The following is a 21,411-nucleotide window of genomic DNA, read 5'->3' on the forward strand; positions in this document are numbered from 1 at the left end:
CAAATTGATGTCATAAGCTTTGTCTTTAGCGCATTTGTTGTAAGTATCCTGTTTGGCTCTAAGGATGGAGAAGAGAAACTCACCCGCGGATTTGAATTTTCCTTTTTCTGAACCTTCGTGGATTGTATATTCGATGTGATTGAGACAAAATGTAAGCGAAAGGGGAACAGAACAAAGTAGTGTAGGCCAATGTATACTGGCATTATGTTTGTGGCTGAGATATGACAAAATCTTATCAAGTTGTTTAAAATTGATAAGAAATAAACTGTACTTGCCTACGAATGTCCGTGTTCCTTGTCTCCAATTAAAAAACAAACTCATATGCTGACAATGGTCGTAGCCTATCAAAAAAAATTACCTTATTTGGAAATGCCAAAGAACAATTAAAAAAAAAAAAAAAGCCAGCTTTTTCTTAAAGGGTAGATGAGCGGCGGTGTGTATAATTGTGCAGGCCTTTCTCCAAACTGTATTTATTTTTTTATTCTTTTTTTGTAGAATGACTGAGACGGAAGAGCCATTGGAAATAACCGACACAGCAGATCAAACATCAAGTGCTACTACAGTAATAACATCCAATGCCCTTTCAGAAACAATCAATACAACAACCTACAGTGTCTTTATACCCGACTTCCAATCAGTCCAACCTTCCCTCCTCAGTTCGACAAAAGATCGCTACAATGACACTATTCAGAACAGTTTAAGAAAGGATCGGTCAGTAATTCAACAAACGATGGATATAGATCGACAACCGCACCATAACAATTTCTTCCGCAACGTTAAATGGTAAATTGAAATCATCCTCCCATCATCCAGATCGATCATTTATAAAAAGACAAAACCAGTTCATTGTGTTCATGGTCAGCACGAAACTCAATACAAACAAATGATTAACACCTTATCACTGCCTTTTTGGTTATAGGTCGCCGGATGGAAATTATTTACTGTCAAACTCTGCAGATGACGTGATACGACTATTTCAATTGTAAATAATCATGTTGGTATTTTAGTCAATGGCTTGGGAAAAAGTGTGCTCAATTTTTTGCTGTTGACGTTTCTATGATAGACCTTCCAATGCATACGAGTCAACAGAAGACCGTACCATCCAAGACTCAGGAACGTTCATGATGGAACCTCTGATGGGTATAAGAGAAGGTGAATCGGTTTATGATTTTGCCTGGTATCCACTGATGAATTCACAAGGTAAGGAAGAAAAGAGACATATAGCCACGCTATTTTTGTACTTACTTTGTGCTTGGGTTGACTCTAAACCCCTTTCTCTTCCCCTCCCTTGTTAGACCCATCTACATGCTGCTTTTTGACGTCTGTCAAGGACCATCCTGTACAACTCTGGGACATGAATACAGGTACAGTGCAGTCCAGTTACAGCGTGATTGACCATTGTGAACGCTTCATCGGCCCCAACGTCATCACCTTCAACCCCGACGGGACAAAGATCTATTGCGGCTATGAAAACATGATTGATATCTTTGACGCCTACACGGGCGACCGTTTCAAGCATCCCACCATTACGACGCGAAAGAAAGCCAAGAAGGGACAGAAAGGCTTGATCTCCTGTCTAGATTTCAGTCCTGTCGATTCTCTTTACGCCGCCGGTTCCTACAGTCAATCGATCGGCATTTACGATACCCATAATAACGAGCTTTGTTTGAAATTGGTGGGGTTCGAAGGCACAGGCGTCACCCAAGTCAAGTTTGCGAGAGACGGATATTATCTGTTTTCAGCGTCACGACACGCCAATAGTATCCTGTGCTGGGATATCAGAGATTCGGCAAACGTACTGTATGAATTGCCTCGACCAGGAAAAACAAATCAGAGAATACAGTTTGATCTAGATGTGTCCGGCAAGTATTTGTTGACCGGTGACGACAAAGGACAACTGTTGGTCTATGATGTGACAACGGCAACACCACACACGACGGCAGAAGACGGTAGTGCAATGGCTACAGCTAGGGAAACAGAAATAGAGGAATCAAAGCAAAGACTCGTGTCATCGTTTATAGCTCACCATGGTAAAATCGCATGGTCTTTTTATTTTTTAATTTTTTTTTTCCTCGCTAGTATTCGACGGATAGGTCTAGTCTAACCCTGAAAAAAAAAAAATGAATTTGTTGAATAGACATCTTGTCAGGAACGAGTTTCAACCCTGTCTACCCCGTGGTAGCAACTTGTTCAGGGCAACGAAAGTTCAAAATACCCGATAGCAGTGATGATGATGATATGGATGACGACGACGATAAGGATAATGATAAAAAGATGCTGACGCACGATGACAGTGTTATCGATAATAGTCTAAAAGTATGGAAGCTTCCCGGCCAATATGAATGGTATACTTACGATGCTCCCACGACCTTGGTGGAGGAAATGGAGACACTAACGCAACATCAAGAGATCAGCACTGTTTGATATTTTTGAACTTATTGCCTACTTTTTCCTTTCCAAAACAAATTGTACATATTATATATGGATACATGTATACCCTCTCTCCCGTTTGCTTTTCGAAATCAAATTTATTGCTGGTCCAACAATTCGTCCGACAAGGAGCCTACTTTGAAATGACAATAAAAGTATTTCGAGAGCATTCGCCAGAGAACAATAGAGTTTGATATATACTGATTCCGGTTGCATTGAACTTGAAGTTTTTTCATGGTGCATAAAGCATCCATGGAGAAATTGGCCCTCAGTAGGCATGACCGAAAAGCCTATGCTTTAAGGATATATAAAAAGTGATCAAGGTAGTTCGCTGCTGATGAACTCTCTATTGAGTACAACAAGCATAAAGCAATTCACTCTATTGCTACAAAGACCGACTTTTTTCCGAATAAGAGGGGGCTCCCCAAGAAATGCATGATGACAAAGAGTGTGCGTATGTGTGGGGTCAGAATAAAAAGAAAAACTACACTTTATTCCCATTAACAAAACAAATAACTTTTTGATTACAATCTTCTAAGATAATTCATATTTGGAATCAAATAAAACGCTCACACTTTCACCGAAATGAATTCGTCTGATCGCTTCTGCAAACAAAGGAGCAACAGGCAACACTCTAAACTTGGAGCTTCTTCTCAAATGTTCTTCTTGAGGCACCGAATCACTCACAATGACATGATCCAGATAACTCTGTTGAATACGCTCCACAGCATCTCCTGAGAGAATAGCATGCGTTATCAGAGCATAAATCTTTGTCGCGCCGTTTTCATGCAATAGCTTGGCAGCCTTGGTGATCGTAAAGGAGGTATCGGCAATATCATCGATCAAGATACATACTTTATCACGTACGTCGCCAACCAGCATGAGATCGTGCTTTTGAGGCTTGTCAGGTCGTCGACGTTCTTTGTGAATGAGCGCAAAGTCCATATGAAGTTTCTCTGCAATGGAAGTGGCACGTTTGGCGCCACCTGCATCTGGGGAAACAATGACGGCTTCTTGATAATTGGGTATGTTGCGATAAATATATTTTGCCATAGAGGGTAACGAAGATAGATTATCCACAGGACAATCAAAAAAGCCTTGAAACTAAGGTTCAACAATACCAGGCATTAGTTTTTATGAAATAAGCGTACATTGGGGTGGGTAGCCCACCTTTTCTTTTCCCCAACCCTGCCCTTTCCTTCACCTACATGACACTACCCTACCCTGCCCTTTCCTCTCACAATAAAATGTAAATACTTTACTTGCGCATCATGAAGATCCATCGTAATAATATGATCAGCACCAGCACAACTTAATAAGTCAGCAATCAAGGTACCTGATCTTGCAACCCATTGTTTATAACCATCACTATTGTTGTTATTATTTGAGTTGGACATCGACTGTTGCTGCTGCTGCTGTTGTTGTTGTTGTTGTTGTTGTTGTTGCTGTTGTTGTTTCTGCTGCTGTTGCTTTAGTTTCTGTTGTAGTAAGTTGACTTGATTGCTCGCTATAGCGTTGCTGTTATTTTGTGCTGCCTTTTGTCCCAATGTAATCTGTTGCCCCATGGTATCCAGATCACTGCCTGCCAACCGACTAAAGGTCGCGTTGGGTACAGCAGGTTGTTGGAAATGAGGATGATTCTGTTGTTGTTGTTGTTGTTGCAAAGAAGCAAAAGGATTATGCTGGGACTCGATAGCTTGTTGATGATCCCATGTCACTGTTTCATTTTTGGGTGTAGAGGGAACAGATACATTTCTAGGCGTAGAAGGTACTGTCATTGGCGGTGCCCGAATAAAAGGGGCACCTGATCGTTTGAATGGTGCATCTGGCTGTCTTGAGTAAGGGAAAAAAGGTAATACCGCAATCACTTTACGAGCGGACGCTGTTTTGCACGCCTGAATCATGATGCAAAGCTCAAAAAAGTTATCGTTGACATGTCCACAGCCAGATTGGATAATAAAAACGTCTTGCTCACGGACAGATTCGTATAGTTCAACACTGGTTTCATTATTGCTGAATTTAGACAAACGTGATTTCCCTACATCGACACCAAGACGATCGCATATTTCTTGAGCAAGCTTTGGGTGGGACGATCCACTCAACACAACAGGTCTTCTCATTATTTAAAACTTTAACGAGAGCAAAGTCGTGTCTATGAAGTGAAGCTGTCTAATGCTTAAGTACACAAACTATTGGAAAACAACAAAAAAAAAAAAAAAGCAAAGGAAAAAAAAAATTTCACACAAATTTTAAGGAAATTTAGATGATGGGGAAGGGAAAGAGATGATTTCATCTATGCTAGATCGGTTAACCAATCATAATGAATAAATCATTGAGTTTGTGCGCCATGCATAAAGCAGGTTTGTGAGTTTGATGTTTATTTTGACAGGTCATCACAACAAACAAAGAAACCAAAAAAAAAAAAAAAAAAAAAAAAGAAAAAAAAAAACCAGATTCTTCGTTTGAAATAGCCATTGTACAAAGGATTGATTATTATGAGCTTTCTATCTTTTTAGTTTGAAATGCTCAACATTTAATGCAAGTGTGTATAATATCCAATAGGTATGGAAGATGATATAGTATGGACATGCTCTAAACGCGAGAGGCAACCCAAATAGCAGTCTTGCAACCTTGTTTGATGACTGCACTCAGTAAGCTATGAAGAGGTGCTTGACGCGCATCATGATCGACGGCAATATCATGATGTTCCAATTCTTCATCTCTACACTTGGCTACAGTCTATTTCCCATTCAACATTCAGTCAGTTTTCGTAAACAGTCCATTATATGTATTTTATATGCCGACTAAGTCCTCCTCTTTTTATTTTTGGTCTTTACCTTGCACAGATATTTAATTTGCTCATTTGGGTTACGAATAGCTTGTAACTCTCGCAATTGATCGTTATAGTGATCGCCAATGACAGTTTCTACCGCTTCTGTACACGCCATCGCCGCCTCCTTTCCTAATAAAGCTGTACCTGCTCCTACCGCAAATCCTGCTACTTCCCAAAGAGGTCGCAACAAACTAGGTCGGACTCGATGTTCACTGATTAAACCACTAAATAATTCTAAATGACCACGCTCTTGATCCCACATCATTTCGAGAAGAGGACGTAGCTTTGGATCGTGGCCAAGAACGGCGATTTGACCTTTATAAATGTAGTAAGCGCCTACTTCACCTGATTGATCAACACGAATCATAGGCGCGATGAATTCCTTTTCTTCATCAGTAAGCTCCCGATGGTTGGGTAGTGGTGCACTGTGCGTAGTGTTATTGTTGGCACTGCTGCTGCTGCTGCTGCTGCTGTTGTTGTTGTTGTTAAGTGGAGGTATTTGCGTGGCCAAAGTACGTTTAACCATAACGCTTGAAGATGCCTTGGTGAGCATCGAAGGACCTACTCGTCGAATAGCAAACATTATTTAATGTGCGTATGCCTGTATAAGATAACTCAAAAAGTACTGTAGTGAAGGTATCAATGGAGAGTACTGATAAAACCAGAAAAAAAGGAAAACCCCCCGCAAAAAGGAAGTCATCAACAGCTGCATATAAAAAAAAAGTAGCGTGATTTTGCCATACTAGAAAATCGTGTATAAGCGGAATAGAAAAAGATTCTATCTCTGAAAGGAACTGTAACTTTTGTATATAATGAAAAGATGCAAACTATATTCCAACACATCATTTAGCATTCAATAAGGCGTTCTTTTAAACGCACTTTCATGTAGTTTTGACTGCTCTACCTGTTGTCTTCACAGTCGACATAGAACGGAGTTTCATTAGAATTCATTTAATCCCCATGCAACAGGGCATTTGTATTCATCTTTCCATCCTTTCTTCAATAATCAATTATTCAGTACAGGATACCCCCCCCTTCTACAATAATTAATGACAATGAACGCAGTGGGGCAAAATGTCACCCATTCTACAAGATCTATATTGCATAAGCGTCAACAAATCACGCTAGCCTTGCTAAAACCAGATATTTGCGCCAATCCGTTATTGATCGATAAAGTGAAAGAAGCCATACGAAAAAACAACATGGAGATTGTGCACGAGAAGCGAGTCTTATGGACTGAAAAAGAAGCAGGACAGTTTTATCAGGAGCATCAGCAAAAGTTTTTTTATCATCGTTTATGTGGATATATGACAAGTGGGCCTTTTCAAGCCATGATTCTGACTTCTCCTAAAACGAACAATGTGATAAAAGAATGGAGACAACTGATAGGTCCAACTCATCCTGTCAAAGCAAGAATACACAAACCAAACACATTGAGAGCCTTGTATGGCTTAACAGATACCAGAAACTCATTTCATGGCTCAGGTAAGTTTTTATTCTGCGTCCTCATTGAAAAAAAACTCTATCTCCAAATGAAAAAAGTTGAATCCATAAGCATTTACTTTTTTTTTTTTTGGTTTTTGTTAGACTCTGATGAATCTGCTAAAAGTGAAATTGCATTCTTTTTCCCTGAACTTTTTACTTCATCTTCAACGGCATCATAACTTCATATTGCTGATCCTTTTAATTCTTATCGATCTAGATTGTAAATAAGTTTCCAGAGGGATTTGATAAGATTAGCTTTTGAATAAGAAGGGTCAACTTCAGCCTATCATGTATATAAAGTATATTTCTCACCGGTAAAAAGAGCTTGAACTCAGCTGGTAACTCATCCTCTTGATATAATCTATCTGTAAAATACACCCGTCGTATTCTACAGTTGGCATGTATTGTCACTCGTCTCGTCTCACTGTAGTTTGTTCCATAAGCCTTCTTCACTAAATCGCTAAAGTTTAGCACCATTTGATTCCAACCAGGATCGAGTCGCATGGGCATCGTCGTTATATATGGTTTTACTCGCGTTGTGATTTGATAGTTTGAAGCTCTGAATCGTCTCACTTCCTTTTTGTCATCTTCCACTTCGACTTCAAACGAGAAATATTTTTGCAAGTTTTTAATGACAAAGACGAGATAAGGAAGTTTGATGCCGAGCGTTGTATTAGACTGAGCTGGGCAGGTGATATAGGTATTGGAAAGATTCGGTGATAAAAGCTCAATAACAGTGGAACTGATCAGATCATCGGCCACAAGGCTTATATGAGCTATCTGTTCGTTTTCTTCCATGTCTTCTTCATGATCGTCTTTGTTTACGGCTGCCGATCGGGCCATTGCAGAAGATGTTGAACCGTCTGGTGTTTGGCATGACCATAACTGTAAAGGCTCGGTGCTATAGGAGGCAGTGATATAAGATAAAGAAAGAATGGATAAAATGTTATTCTTTCTCAAAATCGAGTTCGCATGATCGAGAAAGTTTGAATCATCATCTTTTCAGTTTACCCTAAACTGTATAATATAGATAAAAAACCTGACTTGTTGCAATGTAAGTTGATAGGGTCAATGTATAGACTGCTCAACTTTTTCAAATACTCACTTGAAAGGTATTTCGAAACATAACAAAACTGGTGAATATGTTAAGTTAAAACTGATGTGAGGATCTCTCCATCGCCAACGGCTGCTTGTGTTGAAGAATTTTGACTCAGAAGGAGTCGGCTCAAAGAATTTATGCGAGCACACCTATCTCAACCCAATTTACTTGATCGCGCCAAAATATTATGTTGATTTCAACATACACTTTATTATTTTAGATATAGACAGGCATAAAGAGGATGAAAGAAAAAAGTACCAAATGCAATCATGTTCTAAGCTCGGCGAACAAAGGTTCTTCCACTCGCAGTCTTCTTTTCCACATTCTGATTCTCTGGCTTAGCTCTATTTAATACTTTTAGGAAATCACGAACACGAGCTCTCATACGTGTATGCATATACGCTTTCGAACATTTGATATGATAATGAAGATAATCACGGAAGATTTGTATACGTGAGATGGTTTCTTCACGTGCATCACCCCTAGCAAAATGGTTAGGGAAAAGCACTAATGGCAAGCAAAGTGTAAATGTATCAATACCCGTTTTTAACCTCATTTCTCTACAATCCTAAGCTTACCAAAGGTAACATAACTGATGTTGTCACTGTCCTTCAAATCCAAATTACGAAGCTCCATGGGTGGTTCACGGATGGAATATAAAACCTGTGGTGCGTTTTGTAAAGCAGGTACACGGCGACGGGCATCGACAAATTCCTATAATGATTCCATACATTTCGTAGACATGTATTTATCAATGTCTTTGTTGGTATAGCACATGCCATCTATCTTTTTCTCCATCATACCTGTAAAAAGACCTTGCCAAAGATCTTGTCAGTTTCATCTTTGAAAGTTGTACTGAAAACAACCGTAACACGATCAAAGCTAGATTTGACGTAAATGGCTTCCTCTTCACGATAATGAACAGCCATTAATTCAGAATTGGATTCTGTCTTTTCCTCTTTTTCACATTGTTCTTGCTCTGCGAAAGCTCTTTCGAAGGGTGCAGCCAATAAATTACGCTTTAACATGGAGATTTTTCTTATAATATCATCCTGGGCCTCTAAAAGAAAAAAAAAAAAAAAAATGACTATCAGAGAGGATGTATGATTGTTGGTTTACTTCTACAACTATATGGCAATAAAATACTTTACCAGCTTCAGAGGGTACTTTCTCTAAATCAATAATCAATGTTACATCATAGCCTTCTTCGGGTGTGGGGGCCAATAAGTCGCCATATTCACGTTGCAAAATTTCTTGAGCACCATAGTTGAATAACTCTTTTGAACAGGCCCAGCCTAATGAAATGTGAACAACAGATTTACTTTCAGGTGTGGAGATGTGATAACTGACACCGTCGAAATCGGCTACTCTCACTTCAATGGCGTCTGATTTGCCTCTGCGCAAGTTTCAAAACAGAGAGAGAAAGAGAAAAGGAACATCGTGTCAGATTCTTTCGAGTTTGAACATCATCTCTATCTCATGTCTTCCTGTTGACAAGTGTTTTATTCTTTTCAAAAAATAATTACTCTTTAATTCTGGACTCGAGGGTATTCTTGATAATAACGTTGTGATAATCTAACAAAATCATTCTTGCGTATATAAAGAGGGGACTATAAGAGCAACTAAGAGACAAACAACAACAGCTTGGCATGAAAAAGTTAATTAGCAGTGTTTTGAATCTCCGCCACACCATCAACAGATTGCAAGTCTTCTAAGGCTCTGAGACCTTTACTCTCTTTTTTTCTTTCTTTCTTTTAGTGCCCCACCCAAAATTGGTTACTTTGTTCAAGACGTCACTTGGTACCTTACTGTGGTGAATTAGAGTGGCACAACAATGAAGTTTTCAGGCTCATTCTCCATTTTTTTGATTCACGTGCAACCATAGAATAAACACTTGCAAATCAGCATATTTCTCCTTCATATAGAATTCATTTTGACAAGCTTTTCTTCTTTCCCTTCCCTTACCCGAGTATTAAAATGGCATGTTGGTCAGGTACCTTTTTAACAAAGAAGTCAAATAGAGATCCATCGGTTTAAAGTGACTCATCTTTTTATGATTGGTAGCACTGACAAAGAGGGGTAACAGTGATGCTGTTACCAATGTTATCAATAAAATGCTGATGCTCATATCAAAAGCAAAAAGGCTCAAAATTCCACCGCTATGGTTTCTTGCACTTATATTCCCTGTTGCCTTTCAGTCCTTGATCTTTAAAAGACGAGGCAGCTATTACTATCGAGTCGCTGTGTTCCTTATCAATATCGGTATTACTTGTGTGTACGGCATGCTCGCTTCTCTCACTTTTCCTTTGATAGGCAAGCAACATCTCATCCTTTGGAGTGCAGCAAAACTCCTGCATTTTCTTAATAAACATCTATTAGATGTCGAAGGCGTCGTTGCTGAGAAAGATAAAAAGAACTATGCTCGGGACGGCCAGCTGGCCATCTACGTTTGCAACCACCAAACAATGATAGACTTGCTACTTATGGGTGCCTGTATGCCGAAACGAATATCGATTGCTGCGAAAAAAGAAGCCAAGCACTATCCATTTTTAGGACAATTTTGTATGCCACCATTTACAATTGCTTGCATAAATGGGGCAGTTCATAAGCTAAAACCTAAATCTCTACTCTATAGTGAGTTTGACGAATGCCATTTTTCTGGACCGTGCCAACCGAACGAACGCCGTACATACCGCTAAAAAGGCAGCAGCAGATATTCATCAAAAACAAACAGGTGTTTGGATTTTTCCTGAAGGAACAAGGAGTGGTGGACAAGAAGTAGCTCTATTACCGTTTAAAAAAGGGGCATTTTACATGGCCACGCAAGCCAAAGTGCCTATCATTCCCATTGTTATGGCAAACTACAAACATATCTATGATGCCGAGAAGAAATATTTTGGACATGGCAAAGTGAAAATTCGAGTGTTACCGGCTATTGATACGAAGGAAATACCTGACCATTCGGCAGCTGTGGATAAACTGGCCAACGATGTGCGGAAAAAGATGTTGACAGCATTGAAAGAGATTTCATTTCCAACAATAGCAGCCAATGAGATGGAGACATCATTGCAATCTAGAAGCTGTGAAATAAGCAAGCTCTAATTAGATACCTGACTCGCTAGTTTATTTTTTTGGTTTTTTTGGAGGTCAAAGGATAAGCTTGCGTTTCCATCCCCTTTTTTTTCGGTAGATGTTGTATGTATGATTTTATTATTAATAAGGTACAAATAATTTCCTTTGGAATAGATAACTAATTCATCAAGCGCATCATTGGCTTTTTATAGTCGTTGAGGTGGTATAGCGCAAAAGATGATAGTAAGCACCACAGATATGACGCTGCTAAAAAGCAGTAACCAGATTGCTCTTGCATGTAAAATACTTTTGACCTGTGGCTGTGATATTTTATTGAAATGAAATACTGTTGTCTCGCTGTGAAAGGGGTTATAAAAGATGTAATGTGTACAGTCAATAAATTGTAGGCACGCTCTTTTTCTGTTTGTTTAGTTGCTCCTCCTCTACCAGGTAACGTGGAGGCTTACCTAAGATTGAATACGATGGCCAAAAGAGGATCCAGTCGTGTTATAAATACAAGTAATTGGTAAATAGCAAACAGAAACGGTAAAAGTATCTGTTCCAAAAAAAAAAGGTTGAATAAGTAAGCTCAAAGGATAAAGTACTTCTTTTCGCCTTACCCAGAAACGCTTTCCCCATGGAGAGTATCCCAGAAAAATGAAGCTAAACGACATTGATAAGCCTATTGTAAGACAAATGATGCCAAACACTAGGCGGTAATATCGCTGCCTATCAGTGATGTTTCCCCAGACTTTCAATCGCATAAATGAAGGGTATGCCCATCTTTCCATATACAAAAAGGCGGCGTATTTTGCATCAGCAAACAACATAGGATCAATTCGTATTTTACCGTTCGGATGAACATATCGCTCAATAACATTTGCTCGGATGTAGGTAGGAAGAATATCGTTTAAATTCTTCTCGCTCCCATTCAAGAAATAAGTAAGTACTATGCGCTCAGTGGAAGCGGATAATTGTTCTAATAAAGTTGCTTGGTGGCGATAGTTTTTATTTGTCGAAATAACATTGTCATCGTCAGCGAATCTTTTCATGGTCGTCATACTGCTGTTGTTTGGTAAAAAATGCTGAAAAACAGATCCACGATTATTTTCAATGGAGTTTATCATAGGTTGCGATATCTGATTCATATTTTGCTGGTGATGGTATAGTCGCTGTTGCTGCTGAGTCGCTAAGGGGGTATTTATAAAGGAAATATCGTCGCTTACACAAGCTGTAATATCAAGGTATTTAGTGATAGGTTGATCATCTTCGTTATATTGTTGTTGTTCTGTAAATAATAGGGATGGTTTGGTGTACTGCAGTCCTTCACTCAATCTCTGATCGGCTTCACTATTTTTCAGCGAGTAATAAGTAGTGCCGCTGTCGCTCAGTAAGCTGCTTAATTCGGATGTTGATGCTGAAGCAGAGCGCTCCATTTCATTTGTGAAAGGATATTGTTGCTCTGGATGATGATGGTTGCTAAAATGACTCGTGCTCTTTAGCATACCAACGGGAATGATTGCATTATTTTTCTTTTGTCTTTTTAGAGTTTGATCTGCCATTTGCGGCACTGCTGCTTGTTCTTTCAATAAAGACTTTGCATATCGACGCCATAATACTTCATGATGCTTCACATCGAGATAAAAGTCTAATAAATCATCCAATTCAAATTTGTCCCTCATCACAATGTAGAAATTATACAAGCAAACTGGCGGCAAAGTCTTTCTATTCAATATATCTTCCAAAGTAGGTAAACTGTATAAAAAAGATTCTGAAGACATAGTGTTTATTGTGCGCAGTGGATGAGGAAAAAGAACGAAAAGGAAAAGATGTTTTATAAAAGCACAATTGATTGTTTTATCTTTGACATATAAAACCATGTGTTTACAAAACTAATAAAGGTGGAGTTTTAAGATTCGGCTCCTGTTGCCTCATACAAAGACTTTGAAGGCTTACATACAACTAGGCATGTCATTCAAGCCATATATGAAGAATATTATTTCGGCATTACAAATAGTTTGTCTTCCCATTCAAAACCTTAGTACCATTACAATAATTTACCATAGAATGAATGCATACTGGAGCAATTTTTTTGTACATGAACCAACAAAGAAACTCCACCACAAACTCCGCTCAGAAATAGTTGAATGCCTGTCTGATAATGATCGCTTTTCGACGATGGGCATACTTGATCTTTTTTATTATCAAAAATACTGCTGTTATACACATGTAAAAAACTTTCTTATTGCATAATCCAATCTTTGATATTGTCCAGTTCCTGTTTTTCAACTGAACATGATTCGAAATCAACTGTATTATCCACGTGATCGAATTTGAAATTCTCTCCTTCATACCCCAGATAAGCTTCTTGTTCCTCTTCATCATCCACATCTGCTTGCTGTTGCTCCACTCTTGCTGTACGTGTTGCACGTAAACGATTCCTAAAATTACGGCAGTGTATAAACTCATGTTACTCTTTAGTTACGCATCTGACTCGTGCATACTGTCACAACTCACATTTCTGCTTCTAATAATGTCTTGATTTTCTCGACAGGTAATGCTGTAATCATATCTGATTTATTGCAAGCAATTAAAATAGGTATACGTTGCTTTTGCACTTTTGGCTTAGCCAGTATGTCGTATAAATATTCAGCAACAGGCCGTATTTGTCGATTTACGGTTGTACTATCAATCACATAAATGATGCAGCGTGTAACAGGTAAAAAGTCAAGATATCGGTACCGAACACGATCGTGTCCTGGCATGTCTACAAGGTCGAATTTCTGGAGAAAAGAAAGAATAGCATGTTATAAAATCTTTGAACGAGAGCAAAAACATATTGCATTTATTTTTCACACGTCGCCTGTACCTTGTTGTTGATGGTAATTTGTCCTTCATTTTCCTTCATCGATGAGACAGTTGGGTGTTTTTTCCCATTCTTTAACTAATCGTCAAAAGTAGATGATTGATTATTAAATGGAGCTGTGAACGTCGCGTTGGAGTTGATCTGCCTTACTGAAATATACAAAGCGGTCTTGCCAGCGCCTGTTGTACCGAGTAGTAGCAATGTATTTTTGCTTTGCTTTTTGGTGAAGAATGTAAGTCCAACAACTAGATTCAAGGTTGTTGAGCATAACAAGACTTAAACCTCATTTAGATGACTATCAACACTGTTTCCTCTACCTGTTACTAACAGAAGTATAGCAACTGCTATGGCAGCTGTTATCAGTTTGTCATTGTCCATTGTTATTTAAATGAAAAGGTTAAAAAAGAAATAAGATTTCTATACGTGAAAAGGTGCTGAGGCAATTCAAATTGTGGGTACAAGCGGTAATTTAATGCAGATGTCGAATTTTGAACTTGCTATTTTATCATCTATTTACTGCTTAAGTTCTTTGTTAAGGAAACCGAATAGGACAGGATTAAGCCATTCTAATGATTGACATATCCTTATAGCAGCTCGCTTTTCATTTTCGAGGACTAAAATTCTCAATGTAGTTGCCATGTCGGTTACTATTCATATAAATTAGAAAGACAAAACCTACTAGCATTGTTTTGAAAGGCGTATCCAAAACTCGAGGGAAGCTTTTATCAGGTTCATTCTGTCGTCGAGACGATAAAGTCTTTGGATGTAACAATGTATGGCCATATCTTTGGGAAAAAAGTGATGAGAATGATTCTTCCTTATCATCTTTTCATGTTGCTATAGTAACAAGAAAATAGATACAGACAAATGCAAAAGGGAAAGAGCTTTGAAAGGGAATGAAAGCCTACTACAGATGTAAAACTTGCTAAACTTTACAATAAAATGGTTGATATGATTAATTGGTGTGAGTAGTTCATTTTTATCTGTATATTACATTCAAAAAAGATGAAAGGCATAAGGAGTAGCGACAAATTATTTTTCAGTCTAAGTATTGCTATAGGAACAGCACCAAGCAGCAAGAGCAACATCTCCATCGGCAGCATTGCCTTCATCATCAGCATCAGCAGGCCATCAACAGCAGCATCGAGTCTGGATGAGTAGCAAGAGCCGCAGAGCCATTGAAGCGATTGAGATAAAGAGTCGAATCAAAAGGAATAAAATGTAAATGAATCAAGAGAAAGTCTTGACCGTCGTGAGCGCTAGTGTTGATTTTCTTGCTTCCTGCCCCCAGGCTTTTGTAGTTTCTTTTATTCCTTTTCATCATCTGCCAGCTTTCATTGTACGCAACATATTTTCAGGCAAACGTTTTATATGTTCGATCATTTTCTCCTCATTAATGGTTAAACAGGTCTTGAAGCAAAATGAGCAGATTATTGAAAAATCAATAAGAAGCAATAATATAAGTACTGGCTTTACAGCAATAAAAGACATTCGTTCGTAACGAACAAATTACATTTGCCATCGGCTTCTCTGTATCCAGGCGCGACGTTGCCTCTTCTGAATTGATTTTGCACAAGTCTTACAAGGTTTAAAAGATTGTTTTCAATCATTGAGTATTTGATTGATGGGAAGGCAGTGACCTAGGTCATAAAATACTGTAATATTTGATATTATATCCATTGCTCCCTCGTATGTATTCGTTATTGAAGGAACATATTTAATGAATTCATTCCTTCAAACCATAAATAGTTAATACATCAAAAGGAAAGGAATCATTGTCACTTGTCGGTTTACTACAAAGTAGAACTGACACGTTAAATACGTAAAATCAGAGAAAGTTAATGTTGCAATGATAAGAGCCTTCTACTATTTTTCTGTCTGTTCAAAAAGAAGCCTAAACTAATCATCAACTTTTTCAAACTAGATACTATGTAAATACTTTTTTTTTTCTTCTTCAATCGCTTGCTTTGTTTCATCTCTTACTGAATATAACTAGCATCAACATCATAAAAAAAACAATTGCCGTTTTTTTTTATGGTAACAGCTTTATAACATACTCCCATCATTTTGCTTCTATTGTCAATGAAAGTCAAACCTGATTCTATTCCAAAAAAAAAAAAAAGTACTGACAATTAATGACACTTAGTTCCATATCGCTTGTCATCACCGTCGCAGCAGTTCTTAATTTATTAAATCAGTAATAAGGACAAACAAAGTTAATCGGGTCGCATCGTTCTGCTTTGTAACTAAAGAAATAGAAAGACTTATTGCTGAGTTTTCGCTATTGATACTATTTTAGTTGCCAAGTAATAAGTTTTTGTCTGTGTAAAATTATTTTATAGCCAAATATTCTGACAGTTTTAGTATGATCCTCCTTCCCCATGCATGAAAACTCTTACTGTTGCTACGGGCGTTGGTTTTAGTTTTGGAGGTGGTAATACTGGTATAGACTCTGCCGTAGACACGAACAGAATCAATGATAGAATGCCTGTATTCTTTTTTATTGAAAATAAAATGGATGAGATTTACGGTTACTATTTACTTGAAGGAATCCTTCACAATTCAAACTATTGTTTCTAGCCTTCCCAACTGTGGTGTGCATAAGCAGATGTTTTTCAAGTTGACTTTCTCTTTGTTGAGGAAGAAGATGGCAATGCTGTCCTTTGAGGATGCTACTATACTTACGATGTGTCTTCGCCTTAACCGCGATGTTGTAGTGATACCGTTGTTAGGAAAATGCTCACTTTTCGTAAGCGACGAAGTGGTTATCGATGTCAATATTAATAAGAAGTTTGATTATCCTGGTTTTTTTTTCAAGCTGAAGCGAGTAATGAAAACAGCGTGAATAAAGACGTTGAAGAATCCTAGATTGCCGAATAAGGCAATATAGACTGTACATATTTCATGCTGTAAAATGTGGAGATCAGTCATGTGCGTTGGCCCCCCTTTTTTCTTATCATTTTCACATTTTTAGACTCCTTCCCACATATCAATTTTGGAAACTCATTTCTTCTTTTCTCACTCATCGATCACCCGTCAGTAGCTTCAACCATGGCTAGAGGAGGTGACTTCGAGCTTGGAATGCCGGATGTTGAAGGCATGGACATGGATTACGAAGGTCCTGATGCTGATTACCTTATCGATACGACAGATATATATGAACAAACAGTTTACGAGAATATCCGCGTTCAAAATGATGAATGGGAAATCATCGATGAAAGGTAAATCGTGTGTTCGCGTCTCAGTCCAAAGTACAACGAAACGCTATGAAACGCCTTTTGATGGTTGACGCTTTCAACGTCTATTTCTTTTCTTCTCTACGCACATCGTAGTGAAGCAGCTCCTTATTTACCAGATACAACTACGAAACGAAAAGTAACCATTGGCCTACAAGAGAACAGAAAAGAAGTCCCCTTGTCTCGATTTGATTCCGTTCTGCTAGGTAAGTTCTCTATCTGTGCTTTATCATAAATACGGTTCCTGAACAAAAATCGTACAAACTAATCATATGCTGGGATTACAGATGACTACTTTGAACTGAGGAAGGGACATTTATTAAATACAGGCGGAAGCATTTGGGGTTTAGACTTTGTACCTAAAGGTCCTGCCGACAAAGACGATAAAACATCATCCATTCAGTACCTGGCAGTAGCAGGATTGCGAGGAACAACAGATCAAGAACATTTCGGTCTCAACACAATTCAGCCTACTGGCACGTATAAGAACGCCATTCAACTATGGAGATTAAAACTATCCACGAAGCAAGCTCCTGAAAGGGCAAGGTTGGACATGTGTTTGCTGCATGATTTTGGTGTTATTTGTGATTTGCGATGGTGTCCTTATGGTGTCTTTGAGGATGAAAATGTAAAGAGGATCAATATAAAGACAGAATAGTTGTGAAAGGGGTCCGTGAAACTGACAGTTTTTTACTTAGACAATGACGGAGGACATACCTAAACTAGGTATACTATCGTTGGTGTGCGGAGACGGCACAGTTCGAATTGTAGTAGTACCACAACCGAATGCAGTGAGGGAAAACATGTGCTCCAAAGATGATCAAGACACAACGAAAACCATTTATTGTAAGTTAGAAAAAGGTCATGGAAGGATAGGGGGTTGAACGAGGAAGATGGAAAGCTTAGTTTTCGTTTCTACAGTAAAGATAAAGGCAGCACGATGTACATTGGGACTTTTGAATACGTCCGCCACTTGCTTATCCTGGGGAGGACATAAAAAACTTGCTGTTGGGCATGGCAACGGTAACAAAACCAAACAAAAACGTTCTCTCCTACTGAATGGTTGTAACTGACAGTCACTTTTTTTTAATAGGTCACCTTAGTATTTGGAACGTAGAAAGGGCCTTGAGACGTCCCAATGGTAATGATATCACGAAATCGAAACTTTTCTTGATGCTATCGCTTTGTTGTATGGATTCATGTATCCGCTCGCTCAACTGGAATGGTTATCACGACCCCACTAAAATATTCATGGGGGGCTATGACGGTCAAGTGTTGGTATTTGATACCCTTGATCCATTCTTTACGAAAACAATGTTTCGAAGCAGAGGGCTTGTCTGTGGGACAGCATGGAGTCATCATTCGCATATTTTGTTTCACATCGATAGCGACGGCCATTGCAGAGGAGAAGGCTTTGCTAAAGACAACACGCAAGTTGGATTCAAATACGGTCTCGTACAAGGATTTGTTTGGGAAATGTGCGTCTCGCCCCACCACGGCCATTTCGCCGTGGTATCGGCTTTGGGCTGGGTCAGATCGAACAATATGTTTATGAACAAAAAGAAAAAGCTTAGTGTTGTGCAAAAATCAGTCTATAAATTGCATTACGATGAAGAGACCGACGAACTTCGATATATCGATGGCATAGGTTATCATAATTTGGATGAACTGCGAGCTTCTCCAGCGTATAACCAATACGGCAAATCGCTCATGTCTATTCATAAGGTAAGCATGGCACGTTTAGTTGCACAAGGTGTGTGAGTAAGTCATAACTCAAGACACTTTCCATCACTGATTCTATAAAGGCTGCTTGGAATCCCAATCGATCTACATCAGCTTTTCTTGCTACGGGCGGTGCAGCTGGTCTGTGTCGAATTGACTTTGAAGGAAAGGGTAGCAAATGGAATTAAACTCCCACAGCTGATTCAGCATATACCTTTCCTTTGCACATTCATTACGTTACAAGCATATTTTAATGACAGCAAATAGCTTGCCATTGGTGACCCATCCATATGATGTTGTACAGTGTGGTTAGCAACTTTGGTTCCATTTTTTTCTGTAAATCTTTTCATTATTTAAAGCAACAGGAGGTTGTCTATTCCTGACACCTTTTTACTTTTTTGTCTTTTTTCTTCCCATCATTCATTGCTGTAGTTACATCAATATACCTTTCTAATTTTTTTTTGCCATAGACACAATTACAACTGATTCTTCATATGACAGTCCTAGATACGACATTTGAACCCATTCCACCAAGCCATAATAATAATAATAATGTAAAAGTGATTGCTAAAGAGGACAGTAACCATGCGTCGTCGCTATTAGCGGATGAAGAAGCCTCTCTTGATCTTGTACAGAGTTTGCGTGAATCGGATGATTGGGAAGAGATAGTTGCTTATGACCACTTGAGTGAATCAGCCAAATCTCATTCTCTCACAGCTACCAGTTTAAGGCAACCTCATCTCATTGAACGACGACCTCTCAAATTTTATAATAAAGATAAAACCAAGTGCGTGATGATAGCTCATTTGGGGCCTAATCTGTAAGTTATACTGGTACCAATTTCATCCATAGGACACGTACACACACACAGATTTCATGTAGATTAACTCTTGAATTTTTCATCAAAAAGATGTGGGCATGATGGTATTATCCATGGGGGTTTGGCGGCTACCTTGCTTGATGAAATGTTAGCCTATGTGGTAAAGTAATAGAGGAATAACAACTACTTTTAAGAGCAAATAGTATGATCCATACTTAAATGTCAGCCCTGTAGACTATTCCTCATCTGCCTACTCGCACAGGATTCACAGCGAACCTGAATGTCAACTATCGGAAGCCTATCGTGTCTAATCAATGGGTTGTCATTCGAGGTGAATTTGAAAGAACAGAAGGCCGAAAAGCGTGGGGAAAGGCTTGGATTGAAACAACCGACGCTAGTCCTGTTCTTCTTACTGAAGCGACTGCACTGTACATGGGCCCTCGCAGCAACTGATGTTTCGACTATGAATGGGATAGAGGATACACGATTGGATTGGCCCACTAGCTTAGTCGTTTGGTCTTCTACTTATCATAGAACACCTATTTTTGAGAAATGAGTCAGATAGACTCGCAACCGACAACGTTTCCTTTCAAACACAATAAAACTTATTAGACATAGACAAACCCCCTTTTAGGATAGTTCAATGGCGTTGTGGCTGCTGTTACACACACAATGAAGGGTTTGACATTCAAGATACTGCTTATGTAATAGGCATTACGACTTTTGGAGAGCACACGAAGTAGGGTGCATTGATCGATTTCATGAATGGGGCAAAGTCTTTACGTGTTACTGGATGATCAGACATTATTAAACTATGCCTATTTCATACTAGATTGGTCAAAATGCCCTTCCTGGGTTCCTCTCAACTCATAAGGTATTTCTATCTTATTGAAGCAGTCTCTGGATGGAAGCACGTCTGTTTGGCTGCTTTTGTTAAGCAGTTTAGTACTCATCATTGGTTTGTTGTTTTTTGTCATTCTCTTGGTTGCGGTGCCAAGACAAATTATGAATCAAGTTGGCTTTTTGGCCATTCATTCATCAAAGGCAACACCTATCCAGCCAAATACGATGTCAATATTCTTCTTATCTTTTGTATCTCGCCTTTCACCTTTCTTTTCTGTTGATAACTGAGGGATACTCTGCTGAATGGTAAGGACACAGCAGTCAAAAAGGGCATAGCCATACCGTCACCCTCCAACATATGAAGAATGCTACCTATAATGAGGCATTTCTATTGGCTTTACAAAGCCGGCAAATCGCTTATAAAATTCCTGATTGAGTAGGTATTCAGAGGAGGAAAAAAAAAAAAAAAAAAAAAAAAAAAAAAAAGATTGTGATAGATCGCATCGGAGCTCTTTCCTCGTGGGGGCGGCGGCGGCGGCGGCTCTGTAAAAGCCCGTCCAGAGTGAATGATAAGAGAAGGGTGTCGATCGGGAACTTATGCTTAAAAGGGACGCTCGTTATACAGTGCAAACATAACGCGATGCCCTTGATCATAGAATAATGGGTTCCCGTACATGACGTCGTTAGGATGTATGTCTCGAATCGAGCACGTTAATTTATATCTCAGCAGCGAGCAAGCAAAGAGCAACGTATCCTCATACAACCAGAATTACAACAGCAAACAAGTGTCATCATTTTGATCAGAAAGAGAGGTACAAAGATTGGGGTACCACAAACCGTTCGTTCAAAAAGCCATGTGGTGCGAATGAAAGAGCGTACAGGCCTTATTGTTTTTTTCTGTAAAACTATTTTGTTTGATAATATTCTTCTCTTTTTCATTGTTAGCAGAATATCTTACCTTGATTTGCACAGATTTAGCTTGTCGTTTTTTATATTTTTTAAGGT

The 21,411-nt window shown here is 38.8% G+C and overlaps 12 protein-coding genes across 12 annotated transcripts; 6 read left to right on the forward strand and 6 right to left on the reverse strand.

The window, feature by feature from the left end:
• Positions 1-432: 432 nt before the first annotated feature.
• Positions 433-2,620, forward strand: BDF20DRAFT_458882 (WD40-repeat-containing domain protein). The gene is made up of 5 exons (XM_053075497.1): positions 433-783; positions 920-982; positions 1,064-1,200; positions 1,296-2,030; positions 2,138-2,620. The coding sequence occupies exons 1-5, from the start codon at positions 497-499 to the stop codon at positions 2,422-2,424; spliced, it is 1,509 nt and encodes a 502-aa protein (XP_052937460.1). The 5' UTR covers positions 433-496; the 3' UTR covers positions 2,425-2,620.
• A 344-nt stretch (positions 2,621-2,964) lies between these two features.
• Positions 2,965-4,550, reverse strand: BDF20DRAFT_905797 (phosphoribosyltransferase-like protein; the record flags this gene model as incomplete). Its single annotated transcript, XM_053083207.1, has 3 exons — positions 2,965-3,534; positions 3,693-3,899; positions 4,149-4,550. The coding sequence occupies 3 exons, from the start codon at positions 4,548-4,550 to the stop codon at positions 2,965-2,967; spliced, it is 1,179 nt and encodes a 392-aa protein (XP_052937461.1).
• Positions 4,551-5,022: 472 nt separating this feature from the next.
• BDF20DRAFT_817528 (ubiquinone biosynthesis protein COQ7-domain-containing protein) lies at positions 5,023-5,789 on the reverse strand (the record flags this gene model as incomplete). The annotated part of the gene is made up of 2 exons (XM_053077267.1): positions 5,023-5,169; positions 5,268-5,789. The coding sequence occupies 2 exons, from the start codon at positions 5,787-5,789 to the stop codon at positions 5,023-5,025; spliced, it is 669 nt and encodes a 222-aa protein (XP_052937462.1).
• A 529-nt stretch (positions 5,790-6,318) lies between these two features.
• Positions 6,319-6,927, forward strand: BDF20DRAFT_817403 (nucleoside diphosphate kinase; the record flags this gene model as incomplete). Its single annotated transcript, XM_053077252.1, has 2 exons — positions 6,319-6,748; positions 6,851-6,927. 2 exons carry the CDS (start codon positions 6,319-6,321, stop codon positions 6,925-6,927), a joined length of 507 nt encoding a protein of 168 aa, XP_052937463.1.
• A 34-nt stretch (positions 6,928-6,961) lies between these two features.
• BDF20DRAFT_818311 (transcription factor IIB) lies at positions 6,962-7,874 on the reverse strand (the record flags this gene model as incomplete). Its single annotated transcript, XM_053077349.1, has 4 exons — positions 6,962-7,524; positions 7,609-7,649; positions 7,760-7,791; positions 7,854-7,874. The coding sequence occupies 4 exons, from the start codon at positions 7,872-7,874 to the stop codon at positions 6,962-6,964; spliced, it is 657 nt and encodes a 218-aa protein (XP_052937464.1).
• A 247-nt stretch (positions 7,875-8,121) lies between these two features.
• BDF20DRAFT_818248 (Arp2/3 complex, 34 kd subunit p34-Arc-domain-containing protein) lies at positions 8,122-9,435 on the reverse strand (the record flags this gene model as incomplete). Its single annotated transcript, XM_053077338.1, has 5 exons — positions 8,122-8,354; positions 8,426-8,561; positions 8,651-8,907; positions 8,999-9,243; positions 9,374-9,435. 5 exons carry the CDS (start codon positions 9,433-9,435, stop codon positions 8,122-8,124), a joined length of 933 nt encoding a protein of 310 aa, XP_052937465.1.
• Positions 9,436-9,967: 532 nt separating this feature from the next.
• BDF20DRAFT_817926 (uncharacterized protein) lies at positions 9,968-10,949 on the forward strand (the record flags this gene model as incomplete). The annotated part of the gene is made up of 2 exons (XM_053077303.1): positions 9,968-10,409; positions 10,483-10,949. The coding sequence occupies 2 exons, from the start codon at positions 9,968-9,970 to the stop codon at positions 10,947-10,949; spliced, it is 909 nt and encodes a 302-aa protein (XP_052937466.1).
• A 176-nt stretch (positions 10,950-11,125) lies between these two features.
• On the reverse strand, positions 11,126-12,700 carry BDF20DRAFT_1000239 (uncharacterized protein; the record flags this gene model as incomplete). Its single annotated transcript, XM_053074588.1, has 3 exons — positions 11,126-11,276; positions 11,387-11,475; positions 11,540-12,700. The coding sequence occupies 3 exons, from the start codon at positions 12,698-12,700 to the stop codon at positions 11,126-11,128; spliced, it is 1,401 nt and encodes a 466-aa protein (XP_052937467.1).
• Positions 12,701-13,029: 329 nt separating this feature from the next.
• BDF20DRAFT_459031 (signal recognition particle receptor, beta subunit) lies at positions 13,030-13,773 on the reverse strand. The gene is made up of 2 exons (XM_053075498.1): positions 13,437-13,773; positions 13,030-13,360 (listed from the first exon to the last, which is right to left on the reverse strand). The coding sequence occupies exons 1-2, from the start codon at positions 13,682-13,684 to the stop codon at positions 13,162-13,164; spliced, it is 447 nt and encodes a 148-aa protein (XP_052937468.1). The 5' UTR covers positions 13,685-13,773; the 3' UTR covers positions 13,030-13,161.
• Positions 13,774-16,884: 3,111 nt separating this feature from the next.
• On the forward strand, positions 16,885-17,679 carry BDF20DRAFT_817417 (uncharacterized protein; the record flags this gene model as incomplete). The annotated part of the gene is made up of 3 exons (XM_053077254.1): positions 16,885-17,006; positions 17,118-17,227; positions 17,309-17,679. 3 exons carry the CDS (start codon positions 16,885-16,887, stop codon positions 17,677-17,679), a joined length of 603 nt encoding a protein of 200 aa, XP_052937469.1.
• BDF20DRAFT_459170 (WD40-repeat-containing domain protein) lies at positions 17,507-19,084 on the forward strand. The gene is made up of 5 exons (XM_053075499.1): positions 17,507-17,649; positions 17,720-17,867; positions 17,948-18,044; positions 18,115-18,746; positions 18,827-19,084. Exons 2-5 carry the CDS (start codon positions 17,838-17,840, stop codon positions 18,929-18,931), a joined length of 864 nt encoding a protein of 287 aa, XP_052937470.1. The 5' UTR covers positions 17,507-17,649; positions 17,720-17,837; the 3' UTR covers positions 18,932-19,084.
• A 153-nt stretch (positions 19,085-19,237) lies between these two features.
• On the forward strand, positions 19,238-20,016 carry BDF20DRAFT_818089 (HotDog domain-containing protein; the record flags this gene model as incomplete). Its single annotated transcript, XM_053077321.1, has 3 exons — positions 19,238-19,563; positions 19,654-19,723; positions 19,798-20,016. The coding sequence occupies 3 exons, from the start codon at positions 19,238-19,240 to the stop codon at positions 20,014-20,016; spliced, it is 615 nt and encodes a 204-aa protein (XP_052937471.1).
• Positions 20,017-21,411: the final 1,395 nt, after the last annotated feature.

Source organism: Mycotypha africana (assembly GCF_025528875.1).
Source record: "Mycotypha africana strain NRRL 2978 chromosome Unknown BDF20scaffold_4, whole genome shotgun sequence".
NCBI lineage: Eukaryota > Fungi > Mucoromycota > Mucoromycetes > Mucorales > Mycotyphaceae > Mycotypha > Mycotypha africana.